Source organism: Macaca thibetana, chromosome 3 (genome assembly GCF_024542745.1).
Source record: "Macaca thibetana thibetana isolate TM-01 chromosome 3, ASM2454274v1, whole genome shotgun sequence".
Lineage (NCBI taxonomy): Eukaryota > Metazoa > Chordata > Mammalia > Primates > Cercopithecidae > Macaca > Macaca thibetana.
Genome location: NC_065580.1, coordinates 126,327,643 through 126,354,093, shown reverse-complemented (window position 1 = coordinate 126,354,093; position 26,451 = coordinate 126,327,643). Strand labels below are relative to the sequence as shown.

At 45.3% G+C, this 26,451-nt stretch overlaps 2 protein-coding genes across 2 annotated transcripts in view; one reads left to right on the top strand and one right to left on the bottom strand.

Annotated features, from left to right (window-relative positions):
• Nucleotides 1-26,451, bottom strand: part of CHCHD2 (coiled-coil-helix-coiled-coil-helix domain containing 2) — a 136,646-nt gene that overhangs the window by 64,312 nt on the left and 45,883 nt on the right. The window lies entirely within an intron of this gene.
• LOC126950232 (nucleophosmin-like) lies at nucleotides 22,518-23,812 on the top strand. The gene has a single exon (XM_050783515.1). The coding sequence runs from the start codon at nucleotides 22,627-22,629 to the stop codon at nucleotides 23,494-23,496; it is 870 nt and encodes a 289-aa protein (XP_050639472.1). The 5' UTR covers nucleotides 22,518-22,626; the 3' UTR covers nucleotides 23,497-23,812.

The window sequence follows — 26,451 nt, the reverse complement described above, 5'->3', positions numbered from 1 at the left end:
CTCCCCAGCCACGCAGAACTATGAGTCAATTAAACCACTTTTCTTTATAAATTATCCAGTCTCAGGTATGTCTTTATAGCACCATGAGAACGGACTAATACACCCACCTTGCTCTGTCATACCCCTGGACAACCCGTTCGGCTCCCTACTGCATATCCTTGCTACCCGGGAACCCAGGACAGCTCAGGAGAGCCAAATCTCAGGGTGTTTCCCTGTCTGACTGATACTCTGCAAACAGATTCATGTGACTGCACCCCAAGATGGTGCTGGGGAAACATGAGAGGCAAGACTCAGAAGTAGAGTCGTAGATGAGAAATGTAGTCTGGGGTCTGCTTTGCACTCTGTAACACCTTCATTTATCCATATATCTGCCTCCTGTAGCACCTTCATTTATCTGTATAGCTGTCCTCCTCAGGCTGGAGAGAGGAAAATTGGCACATCTATATTAGAGGGCAAGATTTTCCCTTTCCTCTTTCTATCTGTATGTCTTTTAAATAAAAATCTACAATCTAAATGACAAAAATAGTTGGCTTGGGTTGTGTTAGGGTAGGGGAGATTATGAGATTTAGACATACCTTTCTTCAGAACATACCTCAGATTGTCTGATACAGGTATTGTATGATGCAGAATCCCATTTTTGAATTTCAAAAGCTGAGTTTTACTTCAGTTTACTCTATGCTTTCTTTCGATAATAAACTCCCTTCAGAGTTTACTACAAGCTGATTAGGGCTGACTAGGATGAGGATAGTTTATAGAGAAAAGCAACATGTTACTATGTTACCTTTAGATTAAATGACCCTAATATTTATATATTTTATCTAACATGTATGTCATATGTAAATATACAAAATTTAACAAGTTACGTATAATGATTTTTCCTAGTAGATAGTATTAGTAGTATACCGTTTTTTTCTTTATTTTAGCCTGAAATGTTATTTTTGTAAGTTCACTATAATGCATATGCATTGCTTCTATAATAAAAGCACAGTAAGTATTGCTTACAAATGTTGTAAAAGCAAGAAGTTTAGGAACTTACAATTGCCAAAGCAGATAATACATAACAAAATTCAAAATGGCAGTAATGGCCAGGTGCGGCGGCTGACGCCTGTAATCCCAGTACTTTGAGAGGCCAGTGTGGGAGGATCGTTTGAACTGAGGTGTTTGAGACCAGCCTGAGCAATATGGGGAAATTCCGTCTCTACAAAAAATACAAGAATTAGCCAGGTGTGGTGGTGCGCAGCTATAGTCCTAGCTACTGGGGAGGCTGAAGTGGGAGGACTGCTTGAGCCCAGGAGGCCAAGGCTGGAGTGAGTTGAGATCATGCCACTGCACTCTAGCCAGGGCAATGGAGGCAGACCCTGTCTCAAATTAAAAAAAAAAAAAAATGGCAGTAATAATTTGTAGGACAGAATTGTGAGACATAATATATTAACAAATGTATATACATAAGAGTCAAAATATAATTTTCTTTTAAAAACCCATATGTTGGGAAGTCAAAGGGAGCAGACTGCCTGAGCTCAGGAATTCAAGACCACCCTGGGCAACATGACAAAACCCCATCTCTACTAAAATACCAAAAAAAAAAAAAAAAAAAAAGAGGCCGGGCGCGGTGGCTCAAGCCTGTAATCCCAGCACTTTGGGAGGCCGAGACGGGTGGATCACGAGGTCAGGAGATCGAGACCATCCTGGCTAACACGGTCAAACCCCGTCTCTACTAAAAAAATACAAAAAACTAGCCGGGTGAGTTGGCGGGCGCCTGTAGTCCCAGCTACTCGGGAGGCTGAGGCAGGAGAATGGCGTAAACCCAGGAGGCGGAGCTTGCAGTGAGGTGAGATCCCGCCACTGCACTCCAGCCTGGGCGACAGAGCCAGACTCCGTCTCAAAAAAAAAATAAATAAAAAATAAAAAGAAAAAAAATTTAGCTGGACGTGGTGGTGCACACCTGTAGTTCCAGCTGCTTGGGAGGCCGAGATAGAAGAATCGTTTGAACCTGGGAGGCAGAGGTTACAGTGAGCTGAGATGGCTCTATTGCACTCCAGCCTGGGAGACAGCGAGACTCCATCTCAAAAACAAAATGAAACAAAACAAACAAAAGACAAAAGCCCATATGTGTTTTTAACTTTTAAATAGTCAGAATGTTCAGATGGAAAAGTCCACTCACTTGTTCATATGTTGCTATGGCTGGTCAGGGGACTTACGCAGACATGTTAAATAATACAGGTGGCATATTTGATGTAAATGGTCATGGTTTTGTCCATAGGAACAGTCTTTCTTTAAGCTGACCTCATTGTCTGTTTGTTTCTTCTTACCGAGGGCTGATTCTGGAAGGACAAAGCTAGAATTCTGTTCCAAAGCCTGGCTTTTATCACTGTTTTTCTCTCTCTTCAAAGAATGGAAGGGTGTTACAAAACAAGAACCATAGCTTGTTGGAGATGAATTACCAAGTGAGGAATCAAACCAGGGCCACTGATGGTGCCCTAAATCGTAAGAGTGGACTGTCAAGGGAAACCCCATAGGAGATTTAGGACTTGGCACCACCTATCCATCTCATCCAGGATGCATTTAGCGGACTCATGTACTCATGTGTCAAGTGGTATTTGGGGGCACAGATCTCTTGGGGCTCTTACCAAAAGCTTCTGTGACTAATTAGAAAGGAATCAGTCCCCCTACCTTTCTCTGGAACTGTGTGAATACTGTGAGGTGCTAGAAATGAATATATACATTTGTGGCATTCCAACTTTACCCCATTTGTTTAGAATAAGAGCTGGCTCTCTGTGGACTTCGCCATCTTTCTCTTGGAACTAACTAAAGGTCAGTTGAGCAGTACATCAACAGTTCTGTTCCTAAAAAACTGTGGATTATGAAAATAGGAATGAATTTTATATCGGGGAGAGTGCCAAGGTGTCATTGACTAATAATCCCACCTCACTAAATTCCCGTATGGAAAGACCAGATCACTGAGTTGGTTCCTTCTTCCTGTTTTCAAGGATTACCGCCTGAGCACTGGTGCTTAGGAAAAACCAGGCTCCACATGTTTTAGGATGGAATTTTCTAGAATCGCCTGGTTTTCTCTTGGGCACTTTCACCGTCTTGGTTTGGTATCTCTCTTCAATTGAAGTTGGCTTTCTGCCAGCAGCTCTTGTTTGGTTCTCTCCTGATTTCAGAACGTTCTGTTAACTCTCTTCTTCAACCAATTCCCAAGTGTCATCGTCAACAGTTTGAACTCAAGCAGGCATGTGAAGCTAGCACGCAGCAAAGTGGTTTGGAAAGTGATGATGTTAGGCAGAGTATGGGTAATTTTCAAAACAAACCAGCTGAATTCAGTCAAGCAACCAAGCAGTTTGTAACTGGTTGGTTGTGATCCAACTGTTGGAGGAGTTGTTATCTTTCAAAGCCATCTGCGTATATAGACATAAACTGACATCCTTATCATCATTCCTCTTTTTTTTTTTTCTGTGAGACGGAGTTTCGCTCTGTTGCTCAGGCTGGAGTGTAGTGGCATAATCTCGGCTTACTGCAACCTTTGCCTCCCTGGTTCAAGTGATGCTCCTGCCTCAGCCTCCCTAGTAGCTGGGATTACAGGCGCCTGCCATTGCACCTGGCTAATTTTTGTATTTTTAGTAGAGATGGGGTTTCACTATGTTGGCCAGGCTGGTCTCGAACTCCTGACCTTGTGATCCACCCGCTTTGGCCTCCTAAAGTGCTGGGATTACAGGCGTGAGCCACTGTGCCTGGCCCACCATTCCTCTTAATTGACACATTAATACTTCTTACCCTTTAGGTATTTTTTTCATGCTTGATGGTATATTTCATTAGGGAACTGATTTATTCAAGACACAATATTCTTCTGTTAAACCTGATTTCATCTATAAAATAGGTTCTTCAAGCATGATAGAATTTTACAAGCACAAGCAATTTCAATTGCAATGTCCTTCTAAGTCTGGGAACTGGAAATATAATTTGCAGTGAGCTCCGTCTTCTTCAATTTGTCCTCCTCCTTTTTTTCCTCCCCTCTTTCATTTTCCTTCAGGCTCTCAGCACATCACATTGCTAATCTAGATTCCAGAGGCTAAACATTGCTAGGAATGGGGAAAGAACATGAATCACCTCTTTCCCTCCTTTTTCTGCTCTAATTTTAAATACGTGAATCATAATCCTAGGAAAATATGCTGGGTAAACAAAGGAAGTATGTAGGGAAAGAGGGGGAAACACACACCTGGTCCAACTTCCAGCCAGCTTCTGCAAGGCAGCACCAGACAGGCTAAGAACCTAAGACAATGTCTGACAGGTTGCTATTTCGAGTTTGCTTTCCTGAAAATATTTTTGGGCCCAAAATATAGCAGCACCTACCTGCAATGTGAAATTCTAAAAGAAGACTCAGAGAAGGCAGAAAAGAGTGTCTAGTCACTCTTTTCTCTAGTAAAAGGATGACTTCTGATTTTGTCAATCTATTTCACAGCTTATACAAGTTATTGATTTAAATAATCTATGACAAGACTCCATGGGCTCAGTTTGCAGGGAACAATTTGCTAGCTAGATTTTTCACTAGATTCAATTGAAATTTTTCTTTTTTTTTTTTTAGAGACGGGGTCTTTCTATGTTGCCCAGGCTGGTCTCAAACTCCTGGCTTCAGGCAATCCTCCTGTCTCAGCCTCTGAAAGTGCTGAGATTATAGGCATGAACCACTGCACCCAGCCACTATGTTCAATTTTAATGACTTGTCACAGTGAACATTAATGTTTTACTTTTATTTCTCTGCTTATGACTTGCCTGGGCCCTATATGTTCTTGGACCCCTCAGCAGAGTTCTCCTCTGTTTGCTCTAATGCAACAGTCCCCAACCCTTTTGGCATCAGGGACCAGTTTCATGGAAAACAATTTTTCCATGGACAGCAGGGGTGAAGGGGATGGTTTCGGGATGACTCAAGTGAAATATGTTGATTGTTCACTTTATTTCTATTATTATTACATTGTAATATGTAATGAAATAATTCTACAACTTGCCATAATGTAGAATCAGTGGGAGCCCTGAGCTCGTTTTCCTGCAACTAGATGGTCCCATCTGGGGGTGATGGGAGACAGTGAGAGATCATCAGGCATTCGATTCTCATAAGGAGTGTGCAACCTAGATCCTTCACATGCACACTTCACAACAGGGTTCCCGCTATGAGAATCTAATGCCACCACTGATGTGACAGGAGGCAGAGCTTAGGCGGGAATGTGAGTGATGGGGATCAGCTGTATGGTACAGGTGAAGCTTCGCTCAGCTGCCCGTGGCTCACCTCCTGCTGTGAAGCCCGGTTCCTAACAAGCCATAGACCGGTACCAGTACTGGTGCTGGTCTGTGACCCAAGGGTTAGGGACCCCTGCTCTTATGGGCTTGCTTCCTAGGCCACAACCTGATCAGAGAAGACTGTTGTATTTCTGGCTTTCTACCTCCCAGAATGCTGGGAACCCACACCTTCTACACCCCTTTCTTCCCCTTGGCAGGTCCCAGGTGGTTCAAGCATAGACACTTATTGATAGTCACTGACGTTTTCTTGAGTTGTCCACAGTGCAGCTGCCTGGGTCATAGACCACTGACCTTGACTTCACTCATTGCTGAAGGAGTGCTACAACTCCTCTGTTAGACTCTCTGAATAGAGGCCCTGGTCCTTTTGCTTCCTTGTAACTCCCACTGTCCTGGAACAAATTCCATCGGGGCTGCTAGAAAAAGGCTCACAGAGCCACCATCTCCCTCTTGGAGGGCCAGGTCTTGCTGCTCCTCCAAAGTAAGAAGCTCTGGGGTATGTGGGGCACCTCATTACCAGTTAAAGAGAGAGAGAATACACTTTGGGAGGCAGAGGCAGGCAGATCACGAGGTCAGGAAATCGAGACCATCCCAGCTAACACGGTGAAACCCCGTCTCTACTAAAATACAAAAAATTAGCCGGGTGTGGTGGCGGGTGCCTGTAGTCCCAGCTTCTCAGAAGGCTGAGGCAGGAGAATGGCGTGAACCCGGGAGGCGGAGCTGGCAGTGAGCCGAGATCGCGCCGCTGCACTCTAGCCTGGGCGACACAGCGAGACTCCATCTCAAAAAAAAAAAAACAAAAAAAAGAGCCAGAATAAGGAATGGAAGGGTGTGGGGTCCCAGCATTCTGGGAGGTAGAAAGCTGGAGGTATAACTGTCTTCTCTGACCAGGCTGTGGCCCAGGAAGCAAGTCCATTAGAGCAGATAGGTCCCAAGAACATAACCGTTCCAGGCAAGTCACAAGCAGAGAAATACAAGTAAGAAATAAGCGTCCACTCTGGCAAGTCACTAAAATTGAACATGGTGGCCGGGTGCAGTGGCTCATGCCTATAATCCCAGTGCTTTGGAAGACCAAGCTAATAGAATCGCTTGACCCTGTTTCTACCAGAGAAAATAAACCAAAAAACAAAAACCCTATAATTGAATGTAGTGATAAGTCTGGCTAACAAATTGCTTCCTGAAGACAAGAGCCCACAAAGTCTTTTTTTTTTTTTTTTTTTTTTTTAAATGGAGTATCACTCTGTCGCCCAGGCTAGAATGCAGTGGCAGGATCTCAGCTCACTGCAACCTCCACCTCTCAGGTTCAAGTGATTCTTCTGCCTCAGCCTCCTGAATAGCTGGGATTACAGGCACACCCCAGCACACCTGGCTAATTTTTGTATTTTTAGTAGAGATGGGGTTTTACCATGTTGGCCAGGCTAGTCTTGAACTCCTGACCTCAAGTGATCCACCCTCCTTGGCCTCCCAAAGTGCTGGGATTATAGGTGTGAGCCACTGTGCCCAGCCACAAAGTCTTTTAATAGATAATTTAAATCAACAACTTCTATGAGCTGCAAAATAGACTGACAAAATCAGAAACCATCCTTTTTCTAGTCACTCTTTCTTGCCTTCTCTGAGTCTTTTGTGTAGCCAGCATTCCTCTGAATAGATGTTCTTGTCTCTTTAACTAGCAATGGGGTGTTTTCATCTATAGCAGAGCTTCTTACCTTGCAGGAGCAGCAAGACCTGGACCTCCAAGAGGGAGATGGTAGCTCTGTAAGCCATTTTCTAGTGGCTCCAGTGGAATTTGTTCCAAGAGAGTGGGAGTTACAAGGATGCAAAAGGACCAAGGCCACTATTTGGAGAGTCTAGCAAAGGAGTTGTAGCACTCTTGGAGGAAAGAACGAAGTTAAGGTTGGTGGTCCACCACCCAGGGCAGCTGCAATGTGGACAACTCAAGAAAACCTCAATGGTTATCAGAGGAATGCTGGCTACTGCACAGCCACTAGAAAGATGTTGAGACAGGGTACCAGGCAGCCCAGAAGGGCCATTGCTTAGAGCTGCTTACAATGAGTCTGCAGCTCCCAATGATTTACTGTATGATTTGCCTGGATCTCAGAAACTCTATTCTCCAGAGGCTGATGAAGGCGCTCCTAGGGCAATGCTTTATACTCCTGCATAGTATCTGTTTTCCATTTCTGTTCCCTATAAATGTGCGTTGTTGGTCACTTGCCTGCACTTGCCTCTCCCTGCACTCTCCCCTTCCTTTCTCTCCTCTAGATAGCTTTTCTCTTAGGAAGAACAGGATCATTTCTCTCCTGAACAGGTCTTCTCACAGAGGAAAATGCTGAACAATACCAAATGTGGCCTTTGGTATGTGGCTGCACCTGGGAGCTTGTCAGAGAACTGCCTCTGGAGTTTCTTCCCATTTTGCAGACACAGCCTCAGTTCATGCATTTCCAGTAGGACTTGAAATCGTCCCTATGACAGTGGTTCCAATGTTATGGGCAACGTGGGCAGCTTCTCATGTTACTTCTGGAGAATCACTTTCCAGGTTCTTCTCTCTCTCCCTCTCCATCCTTCCCCAATTCCCCTTTATCTTCACTTCTAATTGCAAAAATGGAGGAGGAAAGTATGGTGAAAGCAGACATCCTAAAATAGGTCAGGTCATCATGCAGGTTCTAAAAGAAACGTCATCAATGTGAAGTCATTGAACCATGTAGCCCAAGCTGACGGTGCCTCATGACCTGCTGTTCTGACGGGATTTTAAAGTCACAGAAAGCATCTGTGTTAGGGACTTACAAAAGAGCCTCCAAAAAAACAAAAACAAAAACAAAAACAGGGAAGGCAATTTTGGGATGAACAGGGAAGATGGGATAAGGGAAATGAAGAAAGACCCTGCCATACTAGGATTGAAGTGCAAACCAGAATGTGCCCTTTTGTAATCCACGTTGCTATTTTTGGTTATGAATGGGCTTGTGGCAGGTGGAAAGGAGAAGGAATAAATCCATCCTTGCTCCAGTGCAGGCCTGAACTTTATGAGGATGGAATGGTAAGCACATGACATAGGGTTTTATGCATCAGCACAACTTTGTGTTAAATTGTTCTCAGAGGGTATCTTGTAAGGGAATGTGAAAATGAATGGCTGTGTTCGTTCTGGAGGCTGAACTGCAATTACTGAGATATGATAGGAAAACTGGTCTTAACACTGCCCAGTAAAACAGTATCCCCCCACCCACACTTATGTATAGCACCTATGGTCCATTTAGTCCAACATACACAAAGTAATCTCTTTGGTAGTCCAACTCCCATGAGCCATCCAGAGTACACGGCAGAAAGAACTCTGTTGTCTAGCAACCAATGGAACACAACAACACTAGATAAATTGGATCAATATTGCTCTAAATATTGAACCCTTAGATGATGGAAAAACCCTCAAAGCCATGTCCATAACTCCTCTGCTCTTTCCTCTCCTAGACTTAGCGGCTGAGGAGAACCAGCTGGTGTTTTGACAATCTGTGGAGACCCAGGGGGAGGGAGGATTGGGGGAGAGCAGGCCAAGTTCCACAGGGGAACCCAGCAGTAGTCATTCCAGAAAGGAGATACCTGAAGGCTGAATCCCTAGGAATCTGGAGCCTCCTGTCCACCTTTGCAGCACTGGGTGGCCTGGAAGTGAGGTCATCATCCTGAGTTCCTGACCTGCTGGTGTCTGGTCAGCAATCACTGAAGTTGAAGAGATCAAGGTCACCACCAGTGGTTTTTAGAAAGAACACTTGAGTTGCTGGGCGCAGTGGCTCATGCCTATAATCCCAACACTGGGAGGCTGAGGTGGAAGGATCATTTGAACCCAGGAGATCAAGATCAACCTGGGCAATATAGTGAGATCCCCATCTCAAAAAATAAAAAAAATTAGCCAGGTGCGGTGGTGAACACTTGTAGTTCAAGCTACTCAGGAGGTTCATTTCTACCAAGGTGCAAGGGGCTAGTTAAAATAAAAGAGGTTTTAAGGGAAAGGAAGTTCCAATATGTCAATCTGAGGGTTGTGAGCAGACAGAGAAGGTGCAGTTCACCACTGGGGCTTGGTGAGGAGACAGGAAGATCACTTGAGCCCAGGAGTTGGAGGCTGCAGTGAACTGTGATTGCACCACTGCACTCCAGCCTGGGTGACAGAGAGAGAGCTTGTCTGTAAAAAAAAAAAAAAAAAAAAAAAAACACCCAAGGTTCAAGGTTGGTGCACAAGATGTCTTCCCATGAGACCCCCAAGGCCCTCCCCATCCCCTCCTCACCAAGCCCCAGTGGTGAACTGCATCTTCTCTGTCTGCTCACAACCCTCAGATTGACATATTGGAATTTCCTTTCCCTTAAAGCCTCTTTTACTTTAACCAGCCCCTTGCACCTTGGTAGAGATGAACCCAGTTTGGAAGGGGAGGGGGAACTTTGAACAAAGTCCAATCACTTTTTCCAATGAGTCACTTTTTCTTCCTGGAAATAATGCTAGATCATATTCCTAGAAACAATTTCCTGGCTGAGTAGCCTTTCTGAAGAGGCTCCATATGTCCCCTTGTGCAAAGCTTTCCTTGGGGTCCCAAATTTTAAGGTCCTGTCACGGTGCTGTTGGAAGCATTTTTTCACAGATGAACTGTGAGAGTTCACTTCAGTGAGAATTACTAAGAAGTGGAGGAGAGAAACCAACAATGTGACTCTTCACCACATACCAAGCACTGCAGAGGATGCCTTAATAAAACTGGAGCTGCTTGTTGAGGTGATGTGATACCCATATAGGGTAGGACCTATTCTTTCCATTTTGCAGATGGAGAAACTGAGACTTAGGTAACTTATCCTTAAGAGAGTTGTGGTATCCCAATGGGCAGTAATTCTGAGCTTCTCTGGTCTTTGTGTGGTCATTGGGAGGTATGTGGCTGAGCAATAGTCCCCTCTCTTAGTTCCAATGGGCCACACAAGGGCCATGTGTAAAGAGAGGATGAAGGCTAGGACCTACAAGGGCTCTGTGTCATTGTCATAATGTGGAGGATGGTCTCCACTGTGCAAGAGAAGAACCTCTCAAGTTATGAGACAAGACAGGAAAACAGATCTGTCTTCCTTCTAGACATCAGTGGTGCCATCACTGACAATGCATGTTTGCCCTTGGGAGTGGTGAAGTTTGAGTTTGTATAGTTTACTTTTACCTCCGGAACAGTTCAGGCAGGTCCCGCTTTTCATTATTCTCCTGACACTCTGTCCTCTGTCATATTATCACTCAAGCTTGGATTAGGCTGTGGATGTGGGGACTTGCAACATTGGAGGGAAAAACCTTAAAACTGTCAAGGATAATTTCTTCATAGCTCACCAGGAAGGCCTCCAGGAAGATAAACTCTCCACGGGGTCCCTTGTGGCACGTTCTTTTTTCCCTGCTGTTTTCTACCTTCAGGGTTTTTCCCTGTCCATCAACTGTCTCATTCTTCCAGTCTCCATGGGGTGCATCTCCATTTTCCTTTAGAGAAATCTATTAAGGGGCCGGGCGCGGTGGCTCAAGCCTGTAATCCCAGCACTTTGGGAGGCCGAGACGGGTGGATCACGAGGTCAGGAGATCAAGACCATCCTGGCTAACACGGTGAAACCCCGTCTCTACTAAAAAATACAAAAAACTGGCCGGGCGAGGTGGCGGGCGCCTGTAGTCCCAGCTACTCGGGAGGCTGAGGCAGGAGAATGGCGTGAACCCCGGAGGCGGAGCTTGCAGTGAGCTGAGATCCAGCCACTGTACTCCAGCCTGGGCGGCAGAGCGAGACTCCGTCTCAAAAAAAAAAAAAAAAAAAGAGAAATCTATTAAGTTGGTGCAAAACTAATTGTGGTTTTTTTCATTAAAAGTAATGCCCTTTGGCTGGGCATGGTGGCTCATGCCTGTAATCCCAGCACTTTAGGAGTCAGACATGGGCGATCACTTCAGGTCAGGAGTTCGAGATCAGCCTGGCCAACACGGTGACACCCCGTCTTTACTAAAAATACAAAAATTAGCCAGGCATGGTGGTGCGTGCCTGTAATCTGTTACTCAGGAGGCTGAGGCAGTAGAAACGTTTGAACGCAGGAGGCGGAGGTTGCAGTGAGCCGAGATGGTGCCACTGCACTCCAGCCTGGGTGACAGAGCGAGACTCTGTCTCAAAAAAAAAAAAAAAAGCCATTAAAAGTAATGGCAAAAACCGCAATTAGTTTTGCACCAACTTAATGCCTTCCTATCCTCAGGGAAATCCCTGAATCTCAAGAGCCATTACTGCTTTCCTCTATCCCACCCCAAAGGTGCATTGATCCAACAGTAGCTCATTAAATTCATGACAACACCTAGGACAGGAAAACTACTGCTTCTGCTATCCCAAGGCAGAAAAACCACAAATGTTCCATGTGGGGCTCAGGCAAGTTCATGCGACATCCCTTGTCTGAGTTCACTGTGCAGGTCTGTTTCTGGACAGGTGTCTAAGTCCACCATGCTCATTTTTCCTCATTGTCACCATCGTCACGGCTGTTTGTCACTCTGCTCCTACATGTCAGGCACTGTAAAATACGTATACCACTGCACGTCAGACATCATCAGCCCCATTTTGCAGAGGAGCGAATGAAAGCATAGAGAGTGCATGCAATTTGCCCAAGGACACCCAGCTAATGTGCGGTAACTGTGATTTGAATCAAGTTCCTCCGTCAGAAGTCAAGGCTGTTCTGGGGGTTCGGTTTTGCGGCAGCTGGAGAGGAGATAGCTTATAGCAAAGGCTCTAGGAGTGTAAGAGGGACACAGCAGGTGACTGGCAGAATCTTGGCTTCACTTGGAAAATCAGGAGACCTGGATTTTAGTCCCAGTTTTATTGAACTCCCAATTTTTTTTTTCATCATCTACAAAGTGAAGGAAGGCTGAGTGACCTGCCAGCTCTCAGTCTAATTCAGACCAATGGCCAGTTTCTGAGTCCAGGAGGCAAACTTTGGAACTGAATCCAAAGCCATACAGATCTCACATGTCTCTTCTTTCGTTCTGCAGTTGAAACAGATAAAAGACATAAGGCAATTTCTTCATGCACCACCAATCAGGGAACCACAGAACCGAGTGACCGAGGTCTCTTTCTGCCAGGCTGCCTAGAATGAAATCTTTCAGTCACTGTTTCCTTAGGTGTTATTTCTTTACATATGAATAAAAGTCTTGGTAGAAAAGCATTTCTGGTTTTAAGGAAGAATATCTAAATCTACAAAATGAACCAATTGGGGCTATGAATGTTTACATTACAAAAGAATTCTTAAGAATACCTCCATTTGTGCTATTCTGCATTTAATATTATTATTATTATGACATCAGGCTCAAGTCTTCATATAAAGTAGGCTCAAGTCTCCATATTAAAGTATTTTTTCCTGGAAAAGGACTGAATATTAAAAAATACATTTTATACCTGTAATTCTAGCACTTTAGGATGCCAAGGCAGGTGGATAACCTGAGGTCAGGCGTTCAAGACCAGCCTGGCCAACATGATCAAACCCCAACCCTACTAAAAATACAAAAATTAGCTGGGTATAGTAGCACACACCTGAAATCCCAGCGACTCGGGAGGCTGAGGCAGGAGAATCACTTGAACCCGGGAGGTGGAGGTTGTAGTGAGCCGAGGGTTGAGTGTTTCCAGTGAATGATATCAGGGTAGTCAAGGACATGTGGGTACCTGTGAATCACCCAGCATGGGTCAGGAAGGTCCTGGGCTGGAGGGAGACTGCAGGTGTCTTGAAGAATTGAGGCTCTGTTCTCCTGCACACAGTCTGTCACATCGTAAATTGTCCTATGATCTGATGTCTCTCCCAGGGTCAGTGGGGACTGGAGACACAGAGGAAATGAGTTCTGAGGGCAGATCCCTCCTCCATTCAGATGTCACCATATAATTCTGCCCACTCGCACACGCGCACACGTAGGTAACGATGTGGCCATGTAACCAGACCCAGGTTCAGCTGCTCACCACTTAAAAGCCAGAACACAAGAGGTGAGGGTTGATGGGAGGAAAAGCAGGTTTAATTGGAAAGTCAGAAAACCAAGAAGAGGGTGAGCTAGTGTTATAAAGTACCATCTTATATTTTAAAATTCACCGTAGGAGTTTTAAAGGGAAGCTTGGTGTGAGAGGCATGTGGGCGTGGTGCGGGGTGCAGCGTGCAGGTCTGTGGATCCTCTTCCAGCGGCTATCTAGGAGATTTGCCCTTCCGGAGGTCTGGTTGGTGATTACCTGACTTTGGCCTGATGGTGGTGGACTAATTGTGCCCAACGCCTCCCAAGTGGGAAAATTCCACAGTGGCTCCCTGCCTGATTTGTTTCAAGAGTAGTGTCTGGTTTTTTTGTTTGTTTGCTTGTTTGTTTGTTTTTTTGACAGGATCTCATTCTGTCGCCCAGGCTGGAGTGCAGTGGTGCAATCATGGCTCACTGAAGCCTTGACGTCCTGGGCTCAAGCAATCCTCCCATCTCAGCCTCCTGAGTAGATGGGACCACAGGTATGTGCCACTATGCCTGGCTAATTTTTAAATTTTTTTGTAGAGACAGGGCCTCCCTATGTTGCCCAGGCTGGTCTTAACCTCCTGGGCTCATGCAGTCTTCCTGTTTTGGTCTCCCAAAGTGCTGGGATTACACATGTGAGCCTGGGATTACATGTGTGAGCCACTGCACCTGGTCTGGAATGTTTTAAGTGCATAATTGGATAAGGAGGCATTGCCGAAGGGGAGTATCTAGAGAGGTTAGGAGTAAAGCGGTCAGAGGGGAGGGAAGGAAGTAAAAGAAAGAGGGTGATTTAAATAACTAAGGTCCCTGGTTACAAACTCCCCACTGTCAAGTTTCATTCTGTCTCTATGGAAAACAGGCAACTGATTCATTCTGGCTACTTCGTATTGAAAAGGGGCATAGTCAGGGGGCCACGGAATGAACTTATCCACCCAGAGTTGACAGCACTTGAAAGTCCCTGAACTTAGAGATCTGCTGGAGCGTCATGGGGAGTGTGTAACAGCAATACAGTCTGCAGCAGAAGAATAATCCTATCCCTGTAATCATGGCTATAATCACGAGCAACTTTTCCCACGAGGAAGCCTGATACAAATCATGAGGAGAGCCATTGATTTAAAGATATTGTGGGATCAGACAGAGTACTGGACTGGTTTGCTTGTGCATGTCTTGTAGGGCTGAGGATGTTTTCAGAGTTATCCTGGAAGTACACACAGCATTCAATCTTTTTTTCTTCTTTTTTTTTTTTTTTTTTTTTTGAGACAGAGTCTCATTCTGTGGCCCAGGTGGGAGTGTAGGGGTGTGATCTTGGCTCACTGCAACCTCTGCCTCCTGGGTTCAAGCAATTCTCGTGCCTCAACCTCCCAAGTAGCTGGGATTAGAGGTGTGCACCACCATGCCTGGCTAAGTTTTTAAAAAAACTTTTAGTAGAGATGGGGTTTCACCAAGTTGGCCAGGCTGGTCTCGAACTCCTGGCCTCATGTGATCCACCTGCTTCAGCCTCCCAAAGTGCTGAGATTATAGGTGTGAACCCCCATGCCTGACCAGCATTCAGTCTTAATTATTAAATTGATTAATAATTAAGTTCTGCACTGTCAGTTGTACCCGCAGCTTCTATGGTGATCTGACAGCAGAATGGTTACACATATTTAACAGGTTATAGGAGGAGCTGTGAATATTCATGAAGGCGGTCCTGACACATGTGTATTGAACCAATAAATATGCATGTAATGTAGGACTCATGTTCATTTTGGGATGCAGACTTAACTCTTAAATGTACAGTTAGATTTTATCTGTCAAACGTTCTTTTCAGGACACAAAGGCATGCAGATGTGTAATTTCTGTCGTTCAGCCAGAACTAGTGCATGGTCAGTGGGCGTTTATCAGGAGAAAGTTTTAACTAGAGTCTCTTGTCTCATTAAAATTGTAGTTATGGCTGGGGGGATAGGGAATGGGGATCAGTTGGTCAGCTTCTATTGAAGCCATAAATTTTTTGTTTGTTTGTGGGTTTTTTTGTTCGTTTGTTTTTTAGATGGAGTCTCACTCTCTTGCCCAGGCTGGAGTGCAGTGGTTCAAAGTTGGCTCACTGCCACATCCAGTGCCCAGATTCAGGCAACCCTCCTGCCTCAACTTCCCAAAGAGCTGGGATAACAGGTGTGTGCCACCATGCCTGGCTAATTTTTGTATTTTTAGTAGAGATGGGGTTTCACCATCTTGGTCAGGCTGTTCTCAAACCCCTGACTGCAGGTGGTGCACCTGCCTCAGCCTCCTGAAGTACTGGGATTACAGGCGTGAGCCACCATGCCCAGCCTTTGATCAGCCTTTCACCAAATACACAATGTGCATCTGGGGGAAGGGTAGAGGAATAGTCACTTATGCCTTTTCTTTTTTCTTTTTCTTTTTTTTTTTTTTTTTTCTGAGACAGAGTTTCACTCTTGTTGCCCAGGCTGGAGTGCAATGGTGCAACATCGGCTCACTGCAAACCTCTGCCTCCCACATTCAAGCGGTACTCCTGCCTTAGGCTCCTGAGTAGCTGGGATTACAGGTGCCTGTCACCATACCTGGCTAATTTTTGTATTTTTAGTAGGGACAGGGTTTCACCAGGCATGGTGGCTTACACCTGTAATCCAAACGGAGGGACTGGCTGGAGCCACAGCAGAGGAAACATAAATTGTGAAGATTTCATGGACATTTATCACTTCTCTAATAATACTCTTATAATTTCTTATGCCTGTCTTACTTTAGTCTCCTAATCCTGTTATCTTTGTAAACTGAGGATGTACGTCACCTCGGGACCCTGTGATGATTACATTAACTGTACAAATTGATTGTAAAACATATGTGTTTGAACAATATGAAATCTGATTATAAAACGTGTGTCTTTGAACAATATGAAATCAGTGCACCTTGAAAAAGAACAGAATAATGGCAATTTTAGGGAACAAGGGAAGATGACCATAAGGTCTGACTGCCTGTGGGGTTGGGCAAAAAGAGCCATATTTTTCTTTTTGCAGAGAGCCTATAAACGGACGTGCAAGTAGGAGAGATATCGCTAAATTCTTTTCCTAGTAAGGAATATATTAAGACCCTAGGAAAAGAATTGCATTCCTGGGGGGAGGTCTATAAACGGTCACTCTGGGAGTGTCTGTCTTATGCGGTTGAAATAAGGACTGAAATACACCCTGGTCTCCTGCAGTACCTTCAGGCTTATTAGGGTGGGGAAAAAAACCCACCCTGGTGAATTTGAGGTCAGACCGTTTCTTTGCTCTCGAATCCTGTTTTCTGTTGTTTGTTTATCAAGACAATACGTGCACAGCTGAACATAGACCCTTATCAGTAATTCTAATTTTGCTCTTTGCCTTGTGATCTTTGCTTTGCCCTTTGCCTTGTGATCTTTGTTGGCCTCAGAAGCATGTAATCTTTGTGACCTACTCCCTGTTCGTATACCCCCTTTCCTTTTAAAATCGCTAATAAAAACTTTCTGCTTTTGCAGCTCAGGTGGGCATCACGGAACCTACTGATGTGTGATGTCACCCCTGGCGGCCCACCTGTAAAATTCCTCTCTTTGTACTCTTTCTCTTTATTTCTCAGACCAGCCGACACTTAGGGAAAATAGAAAGAACCTATGTTGAAATATTGCAGGTGGCGTCCCCTGATACTAGCCCTTTGGAAAGCTGAGGCAAGATCACCTGAGATCGGGGCTCGAGACCAGCCTAGCCAAGAGGCTTCAAGATATCCTGCCTTTTGGGGCCAAACCATTTTATGTATTGATTGATGACTTTGCCTGTAACCTCAGCCTCCCTGCCTTTTAAAACCTTTCTATATGGTCCAGGTGTGGTGGCTCACACCTGTAATCCCAGCACTTTGAGAGGCCAAAGCAGGTGGATCACTTGAGGTCAGGAGTTCAAGACCAGCCTGGCCAACATGGTGAAATGCCAACTCTAATAAAAAAAAAAAAATACAAAAATTAGCCAGGTGTGGTGGTGTGCATCTGTAGTCCCAGCTACTTGGGAGGCTGAGGCAGGAGAATTGCTTGATCCCAGGAGGTGGAGGCTGCAGTGAGAAAAGATGGTGCCACTGTACTGCATCCTAGGCAACAGAGCAAGACTCTGTCTCAAAAAAGGAAAAAAAGAAGAGATGTGATTCCCAGTATTAGATTGACAATGAAAACGGAAGGTGTCAGCTGGGCATGGTGGTTCACACCTGTAATCCCAGCACTTTGGGAGGCTGAGGTGGGTGAATCACCTGAACTCAGGAGTTCGAGACCAGCCTGGCCGACATGATGAAACCCCATCTCTACTACAAATACAAACATTAGGGCATGCTGGTGCATGCCTGTAGTCCCAGCTACTCTGGAGGATAAGGCAGAATGATCTGTTGAGCCTTGGAGTTTGAGGCTAGGAAGGGTTAAGAATTCAAATCAATATATATAATTGACCTACTAAATGTAATAAGGGTGAAAGGAAATGACTCTGTACGAAAAGCATGCAAGGAATATAGGGTGTTTTTTATAAGAAAAGGTATGAGGTATGAAGGATATGTTTCCATTAATGAAAAAGAGATGGCCGAGCACGGTGGCTCATGCCTGTAATTCCAGCGCTTTTGGAGGCCAAGGTGGGTGGTTCACAAGGTCAGAAGTTCAAGACCAGCCTGGCCAAGATGGTGAAACCCCATCTTTACTAAAAATACAAAAATTAGCAGGGCATGGTGGCAGGTGCCTGTAATTTCAGCTACTCGGGAGGCTGAGACAGAGAATTGCTTGAACCCAGGAGGCAGAGGTTACAGTGAGCTGAGATCATGCCACTGCACTTCAGCTTGGGCAACAGAGTGAGACACTATCTCAAAAAAAAAAAAAAAAAAAAAAAAAAAAAGAATCATTTTGTCACAAAGTAGAATGAATTGTTCCAGAATGAGAAAGTGGAAAATGTAGAAGGAAAGAAACTTGTAAGAATATAAAACGTTGTATAGGCCGGTCCAGTGGCTCATGCCTGTAATCCCAGCACTTTGGAAGGCCGAGGTAGGCGGATTGTTCAAGAGTCCAGGAGTTCAAGACAACTTGGGCAACACAGTGAGACCCTGTCTTTACAAAAAATTTAAAAATTAGCCAGGTATGTTGGTGCATGCCTGTAATCCCAGCTCCTCGGGAGGCTGAGATGGAGGACTGCTTGAGCCTGGGAGGCGGAGGTTGCAGTGAGCCAAAACTGCACCACTGCACTCCAGCCTGTCAAAAAGACCAAATAAAATTAGCTGGGTGTGGTGTTGCAATCCTGTAGTTTCAGCTACAAAATGCTTAATGACAAGATAGTTTTAATAACTTTGAGATCCTATCAATGAACTAAGAATTCCCAGTTCTCTAGCAGAGAAGCTGACATTCATGAAACTGCTAACACAAGATCAAGCAGAACAAGAATTAATTACATGGGACTGAATGAACTAATAAAGCATAATTGTGGTTACTGTTTTGGAACGTTGCTGGTTTTTACTATTTTGTTTTCTAAATATAAGGAACTCCGCCGCTAGGTGCAGTGGCTCATGCTTATAATCCCAGCACTGTGGGATGGATCACCTGAGGCCAGGAGTTCAAAACCAGCCTGGCCAACATAGTGAAACCCTGTCTCTACTAAAAATGCAAAAAATTAGCCAGGCGTGGTCACATGCGCCTGCAGTCCCAGCTGCTCGGGAGGCTGAGGCAGGATAATCACTTCAATCAGGGAGGCAGAGGTTGCTGTGAGCCAAGATCATGCCACTGCACTCCAGCCTGGGTGACAGAGTCAGACTCTGTCTCAAAATAAATAAATAAAAAAAATAAAAACTACATTTCATATATATGTATATAAACACAGAGGATGAAAATTAGCAATTTGCTTTTCTCTCTCTGTATGAGTGCATAATAAAACCCATGACTCTGTCAATTCCTTCTTCAGGCATAAATTTGAAAGTGTGAGGCCAGGCATGGTGGCTCATGCCTGTAACCTCAACGCTTTGGGAGGCTGAGCTGGAAGGATTGCTTGAGGCCAGCATTTCAAGGCCAGCCTAGGCAATATAGTGAGACCCTGACTACAAAATGTTTTCTTTTTCTTTTTTTTTTTTGACATGGAGTTTCAGTCTTGTTGCCCAGGCTGGAGTGCAATGGCAGTGTCTCGGCTCACCACAATCTTTTCCTCCCAGGTTCAAGCAATTCTCCTTCCTCAGCCTCCCGAATTGCTGGGATTATAGTCGCCCGCCACCACGCCTGGCTAATTTTTGTATTTTTAGTAGAGACAAGGTTTCACCATGTTGGCCAGCCTGATCTCGAACTCCTGACCTAAGGTGATCCACCTGCCTCGGCTTCGCAAAGTGCTGGGATTACAAGTGTGAGCCACCGTGCCTGGCTTTTGAAAAAATTTTTGAGATGGAGTCTTACTCTGTTGCCCAGGCTGGAGTGCAGTGGTGCTATCTCGGCTCACTGCAACCTCCACCTCTTGGGTTCAAGGGATTCTCCTGCCTCAGCCTCCCAAGTAGCTGGGATTACAAGTGCCAGCCACCACGCCCAGCTAATTTTTGTATTTTTAGTAGAGATGGAGTTTCACCCTGTTGGCCAGGCTGATCTTGAACTCCTAACTTCAAGTGATCCCCCTGCCTCGGCTTCCAGAAGCACTGGGATTACAGGTGTGAGCCACAACACTTGGCCAATTCTCACTCTTAGTTCCTGCAAGAACTGGCTGGGTGCAGGGGCTCACACCTGTAATCCCAGCACTTTGGGAGGCTGAGACGGATAGATCACCTGAGGTCCGGGAGTTCAAGACCAGCCTAACCAACATGGAGAAACCCCATCTCTACTAAAAATACAAAATTAGCTGGGTGTGGTGGCACATGCCTATAATCCCAGCTACTTGGGAGGCTAAGGCAGGAGAATCGCTTGAACCTGGGAGGTGAAGTTTGCTGTGAGCGAAGATCATGCCATTGCACTCCAGCCTGGGCAACAAGAGCGAAACCCTATCAAAAAAAGAAAAAAAAAAAGTTAAAAAGTTAAAGAACTAGTTGTTGGAAGAGCTTGGCACCTCCGCTCTCTCGCTTCCTCCTTTGCCATGTGATCTGCACATAGCTCCCCTTCACCCTCTGCCATGAAAGCTTCCAAGGCTGCAGCAGAGGCAGATGCCAGGGGCCATGCTTCTAGTACAGCCTGCAGAACCGTGAGCCAAACAAATCTCTTTTTGACAAAAGAGAGACAAACGACCCACCCTCAGCCTCAGCTCTTCCTTTATAACAACCTAAGAGGACTAGCCACTTTATCGGGTTGTTGTAAGAAGTAGATGAGATAATACAGGTAGATGAGGGTCTATCTGGCACATGGTGTATCAGTCAAGATAGGCTAATTAGGCTGCAGTCACAAACTCCAAAACCTCAGTTGTTTGAGTCAATAAAGATTTATTTCTCATCCATGCTACACATCCATCACAGGTTGGAAAGGGGGCTATGATTTCCATAAGTTGCTCAGGGATCCCAGCTGAGGGATGCTTAAATTCACACATGCTTCCATGATCACCAAGGCAGGAAAAAGAGATGCAGAAAATCAGACATTGGCTCTTAAAAATATTGCTGTTTGCCGGGCGCGGTGGCTCATGTCTGTAATCTCAGCACTTTGGGAGACTGAGGTGGGTGGATCACCTGAGGTCAGGAGTTCAAGACCAACCTGGCCAATGTGGTGAAACCCCATCTCTGCTAAAAATACACAAAATTAGCTGGATGTGGTTGCACATGCCTGTAGTCCCACTTACTCGAGAGGCTGAGGCAGGAGAATCACTTGAACCTGGGAGCCAGAGGTTTCAGTGAGCCAAGATCATGCCACTGCACTCCAGCCTAGGCAACAGAGTGAGATTACACGTCAAAAAAATTTTTTTTTGCTGTTTAAGGCTGGGCATGGTGGCTCATGCCTGTAATCCCTGCACTTTGAGAGGCCAAGCGGGGCAGATCGCTTGAGCTTAGGAGTTTGAGACCAGCCTGGCAAACATGGCAAAACCCCATCTCTACAAAAAATTAGCCCAGCATGGTGGCATGCACCTGTAGTCCTAGCTATTCAGGAGATTGAGTTGGGAGGATTACTTGAGCCTGGGAGGCAGAGATTGCAGTGAGCTGAGACCATGCCACTGCACTCCAGCCTGGGTGACAGAGACCCTCTCTCAAAAAAAAAAAAAAAGAAAAAAAATTTGCTGTTTACATTTCATTGACCAAAAAAGTCACATGGTCACCCCTCACGTGACAGGGTCAAAGACACGCAATTCCACTTCATGTCTGAAAAAAGGGAGAAAGAAATATTTTGTGAACTTCTATGGTTAGTTGTCATAATTTAAAAAGTGGGCAGAGGGGAGCTCACTGAGGATGCCACATTTGAGTTGAGGCTTCAATGACGAGCGGAAATTATAGGAGCTACACATACGAAGTCTCTGAGGCAGGAATGGGCTTTTAAGGAAGAAAAAGTGGCTTGAATGTTTGGAGAACCGTGAATGAGAGTAAGAATTGAGCAGAGACTGGGTCACACAAAGCCTTCTTGGCAGTAGTAAGGAGTATGAATTATATTTCAAGTGCACCAAGAGACCAGGTAGGGTGGCTCACGCCTTTAATCCCAGCACTTTGGGAGGTGAGGTGGGAGGATCATTTGAGCCAAAAAGTTTCAGACAGACCAGCCTGAGCAACATAGACCCCAAAATGTCACCCAAAAATTTTAAAATGAGCAGGACATGGTGGTATATGCATGTGGTCCCAGCTACTTGGGAGGCTGAGATGGGAGGATCACTTGAGCCTGGAAGGTCGAGGCTGCAGTGAGATGTGATGGTGCCACTGTATTCCATCCAGGGCAACAGAGTGAGATCTGTCTCCAAGAAAAAAAAAAAATTGGCTGCGTGTGGTGGCTCACGCCTGTAATCCCAGCACTTTGGGAGGCTGAAGCGGATGGATCACTTGAGGTCAGGAGTTCGAGACCAGCCTGGCTAACATGGTGAAACACGGTATCTACTAAAAATACAAAAATTAGCCGGGTGTGGTGTTGCGTGCCTGTAATCCCAGCTACTTGGGAAGCTGAAGCAGGAGAATCGCTTGAATCCAGGAGTTGGAGGTTGCAGTAAGCCAAAATTGTGCCATTGTACTCCAGCCTGGGAGGCAGAGTGAGATTCCATCTCAAAAAAAGTGTGAACTGATATACTGGGCTGTGACTTCATGAAAAGATATTATCATTGTTTATAGTACTGGTACAAGTTTGTACCCTATAAACACAAGAATTGTAATAACTTCGCTGGTGTGATTCCGTCCTGCGCGGCTGTTCTCTGGAGCAGTGTTCGTTTGTCTCCGTCCGCCTTCTCTCCCACCTAAGTGCGTGACGCCACCTGATGGAAGATTCGATGGACATGGACATGAGCCCCCTGAGGCCCCAGAACTATCTTTTCGGTTGTGAACTAAAGGCCGACAAAGATTATCACTTTAAGGTGGATAATGATGAAAATGAGCACCAGTTATCTTTAAGAACGGTCAGTTTAGGGGCTGGTGCAAAGGATGAATTGCACATTGTTGAAGCAGAGGCAATGAATTACGAAGGCAGTCCAATTAAAGTAACACTGGCAACTTTGAAAATGTCTGTACAGCCAACGGTTTCCCTTGGGGGCTTTGAAATAACACCACCAGTGGTCTTAAGGTTGAAGTGTGGTTCAGGACCAGTGCATACTAGTGGACAGCACTTAGTAGCTGTGGAGGAAGATGCAGAGTCAGAAGATGAAGAGGAGGAGGATGTGAAACTCTTAAGTATATCTGGAAAGCGGTCTGCCCCTGGAGGTGGTAGCAAGGTTCCACAGAAAAAAGTAAAACTTGCTGCTGATGAAGATGATGATGATGATGATGAAGATGATGATGATGATGATTTTGATGATGAGGAAGCTGAAGAAAAAGCACCAGTGAAGAAATCTATACGAGATACTCCAGCCAAAAATGCACAAAAGTCAAATCAGAATGGAAAAGACTCAAAACCATCATCAACACCAAGATCAAAAGGACAAGAATCCTTCAAAAAACAGGAAAAAACTCCTAAAACACCAAAAGGACCTAGTTCTGTAGAAGACACTAAAGCAAAAATGCAAGCAAGTATAGAAAAAGGTGGTTCTCTTCCCAAAGTGGAAGCCAAGTTCATCAATTATGTGAAGAATTGCTTCCGGATGACTGACCAAGAGGCTATTCAAGATCTCTGGCAGTGGAGGAAGTCTCTTTAAGAAAATAGTTTAAATAATTTGTTAAAAATTTTCCGTCTTATTTCATTTCTGTAACAGTTGATATCTGGCTGTCCCTTTTTATAATGCAGAGTGAGAACTTTCCCTACCGTGTTTGATAAATGTTGTCCAGGTTCCATTGCCAAGAATGTGTTGTCCAAAATGCCTGTTTAGTTTTTAAAGATGGAACTCCACCCTTTGCTTGGTTTTAAGTATGTATGGAATGTTATGATAGGACATAGTAGTAGCGGTGGTCAGACATGGAAATGGTGGGGAGACAAAAATATACATGTGAAATAAAACTCAGTATTTTAATAAAGTAAAAAAAAAAAAAAAAAAACACACAAAAAAAAAACAACAAGAATTGTAATAACTTCTAGTGCACATAATTCTCATAAAAATGCAAACTCTATTTTAAAAAGTTAGCCAGATATGGTGGCATGCACCTGTGTCCAGCTACTCAGGAGGCTGTGGCAGCAGGGTTGCTTGAATCCAGGAGTTGGAAGCTGCAGTAAGCTATAATTGCACCATTGCACTCCAGTCTGGGTGCCAGAGCACATCCTGTCTCTAAAACATGTGAACAAAACAAAACAAAAACTCTATGTGTGTGAGATCTCACACACCAAATGATTGAGGCCATTCTGTTAGGAGTGATGATACATTACGACGAGGTATCAACAAGAATTAAATTATATGCTTACAATTGTACTTCTCTGATGACTCGAAATACTTCACACACATGAGCTTCTGGGTCCATATATATCCAATATTATTTCTTTTTTCTCTTTTTGTTTGTTTGTTTGTTTTTGAGACACAGTCTTGCTCTGTCACCCAGGCTGGAGCGTAGTGTCGCAGTCTCGGTTCACTGAAACCTCTGCCTCTGGGATTCAAGCGATTTCCCTGCCTCAGCCTCCCGAGTAGCTGGGATTACAGGTGTGTGCCACCACACCAGGCTAATTTTTTGTATTTTAGTAGAGACGGGATTTTGCCATGTTGGCCAGGCTGGTCTTGAACTCCTGACCTCAGGTGATCTGCCTGCCTTAGCCTCCCAAAATGCTGGTATTGCAAGCATGAGCCACTGCACCCAGACTTCTAATGTTACTTCTTCCTGTACTACCCATATATATATTTATTTTTATTTTTATTTTTGAGACAGGGTCTTGCTCTGTCCCCCAGGCTGCAGTACAGTGGTATGATGACAGCTCACTGCAGCCTCAACCTCTCATGCTCAAGCAATCCTCCCACATCAGCCTCCCAAGTAGCTGGGACTGCAGGTATGTGCCACCACGCCTGGCTAATCTTTGTATTTTTTTAGAGGTGGGGTTTTGCTATGTTGCCTAGGCCAGTTTCAAACTCCTGAGCTCAAGCAATCTTGAGCTCAGCCTCCCAAAGTGCTGAGATTACAGGCATGAGTCACTATGCCCAGCCAAAAAAAAAAGATAATTAAAAAAAAATAAAGTACTCTGCTTACCATGATCATGGGAACTGGGACGCCTAAGTCCAAGATCCTAATGTTATAAAGACTGGAAACAGATTACAAAACTTGGCCAGGTGTGGTGGCACATGCCTGGAGTCCCAGCTACTTGGGAGACTGAGGTGGAAAGATCTTTTGAGGGCTGGGCTTGGTGGCGGATCACGAGGTCAGGAGTTCGAGACCAGCCTAATAGGGCAAAACCCCATCTCTACTAAAAATACAGAAATTAGCCAGGCGTGGTGATGGCTGCCTGTAATCCCAGCTACTTGGGAGGCTGGGGCAGGAGAATTGCTTGACCCAGGAGGTGGAGATTGCAGTGAGCCGAGATCACACCATTGCATTCCAGCCTGGGTGACAGCAAGACTCCATCTCATAAAAAAAAAGATCATTTGAGACCACAATGAGCAACATAGTGAGATCCCATTTCTAAAACAAATGTTTTTAAAAATTTGCCTGGGCCGGGCACTGTGACTCAAGCCTGTAATCCCAGTACTTTGGGAGGCCGAGGTGGGCAGATCACATGAGGTCGGGAGATCAAGACCAGGTCACCCAACATGGTGAAACCCCATCTCTACTAAAACTACAAAATTAGCCAGGTGTGGTGGCACATGTCTGTAATCCCAGCTACTTGGGAGGCTGAGGGAGAATTGCTTGAACCCATTAGGGAGAGGTTGCAGTGAGCCGAGATCATGCTACTTCTAGCCTGGGCGACAGAGTGAGACTCTTGTCCCAAAAAAGAAAAACAAAAAGCCTTTTTTTTTTTTTTAAGATATAGGGTCTCACTACATTGTCCAGGCTGGTCTCAAACTCCTGACCTCAAACCATCCTCCCACGTTGACCTCCCAAAGTGCTGATTACAGGCATGAGCCACCCAGACACCCATCTGGCCAGAGTGGCACGTGCCGCACAGAGCTGGGCCCAGGGATCGGGAGGAGGGGACAGTTTAGGCATCCTGAGGTCAACTCTGCCGAGGCAGGAAGGTCCCTTGGTTTTCAAGGTTCTGATAGAGGACAGGATGTGACATCAGACCAAGGACACCACCCCTGGTCCCCTCCTGACTTGGATGTAGTCAGCAGAGAAGTGGCACCAAGTCTGGGCTGCTTTTGCCTGGTCTGCATCCTCTTTTTCTGACTTTATGGCATTCAGTACAGGAGGAAGAGAGGAGAGGGCTGAGTGCCAGTGTGCGCCCCACTCACAGTGTCTTAAGCAAAGCCCCCCCATCCTCCCAACCAGCCTTCCTCCCTGTGACAGGCAGTGGGTCATCTGCCTCTTAGTCACGGGTCTGAATCCTCTTGCCTCGGGCTGGGATGAGTCCCTGGGCTCTCACTTGTCTCGGGAGACAGTGGGCCCCATCCACTCCAAGGAGGAACTCCTGGCCCCATTGACCCAGGTGCACAAACCGCCCTGGCAGTTCACCTGTCATCAGCAAGTTATCTGTCCATTCCGCCAAGATTCCCCGCTATGTGTCAGGGCTTACACTAGGC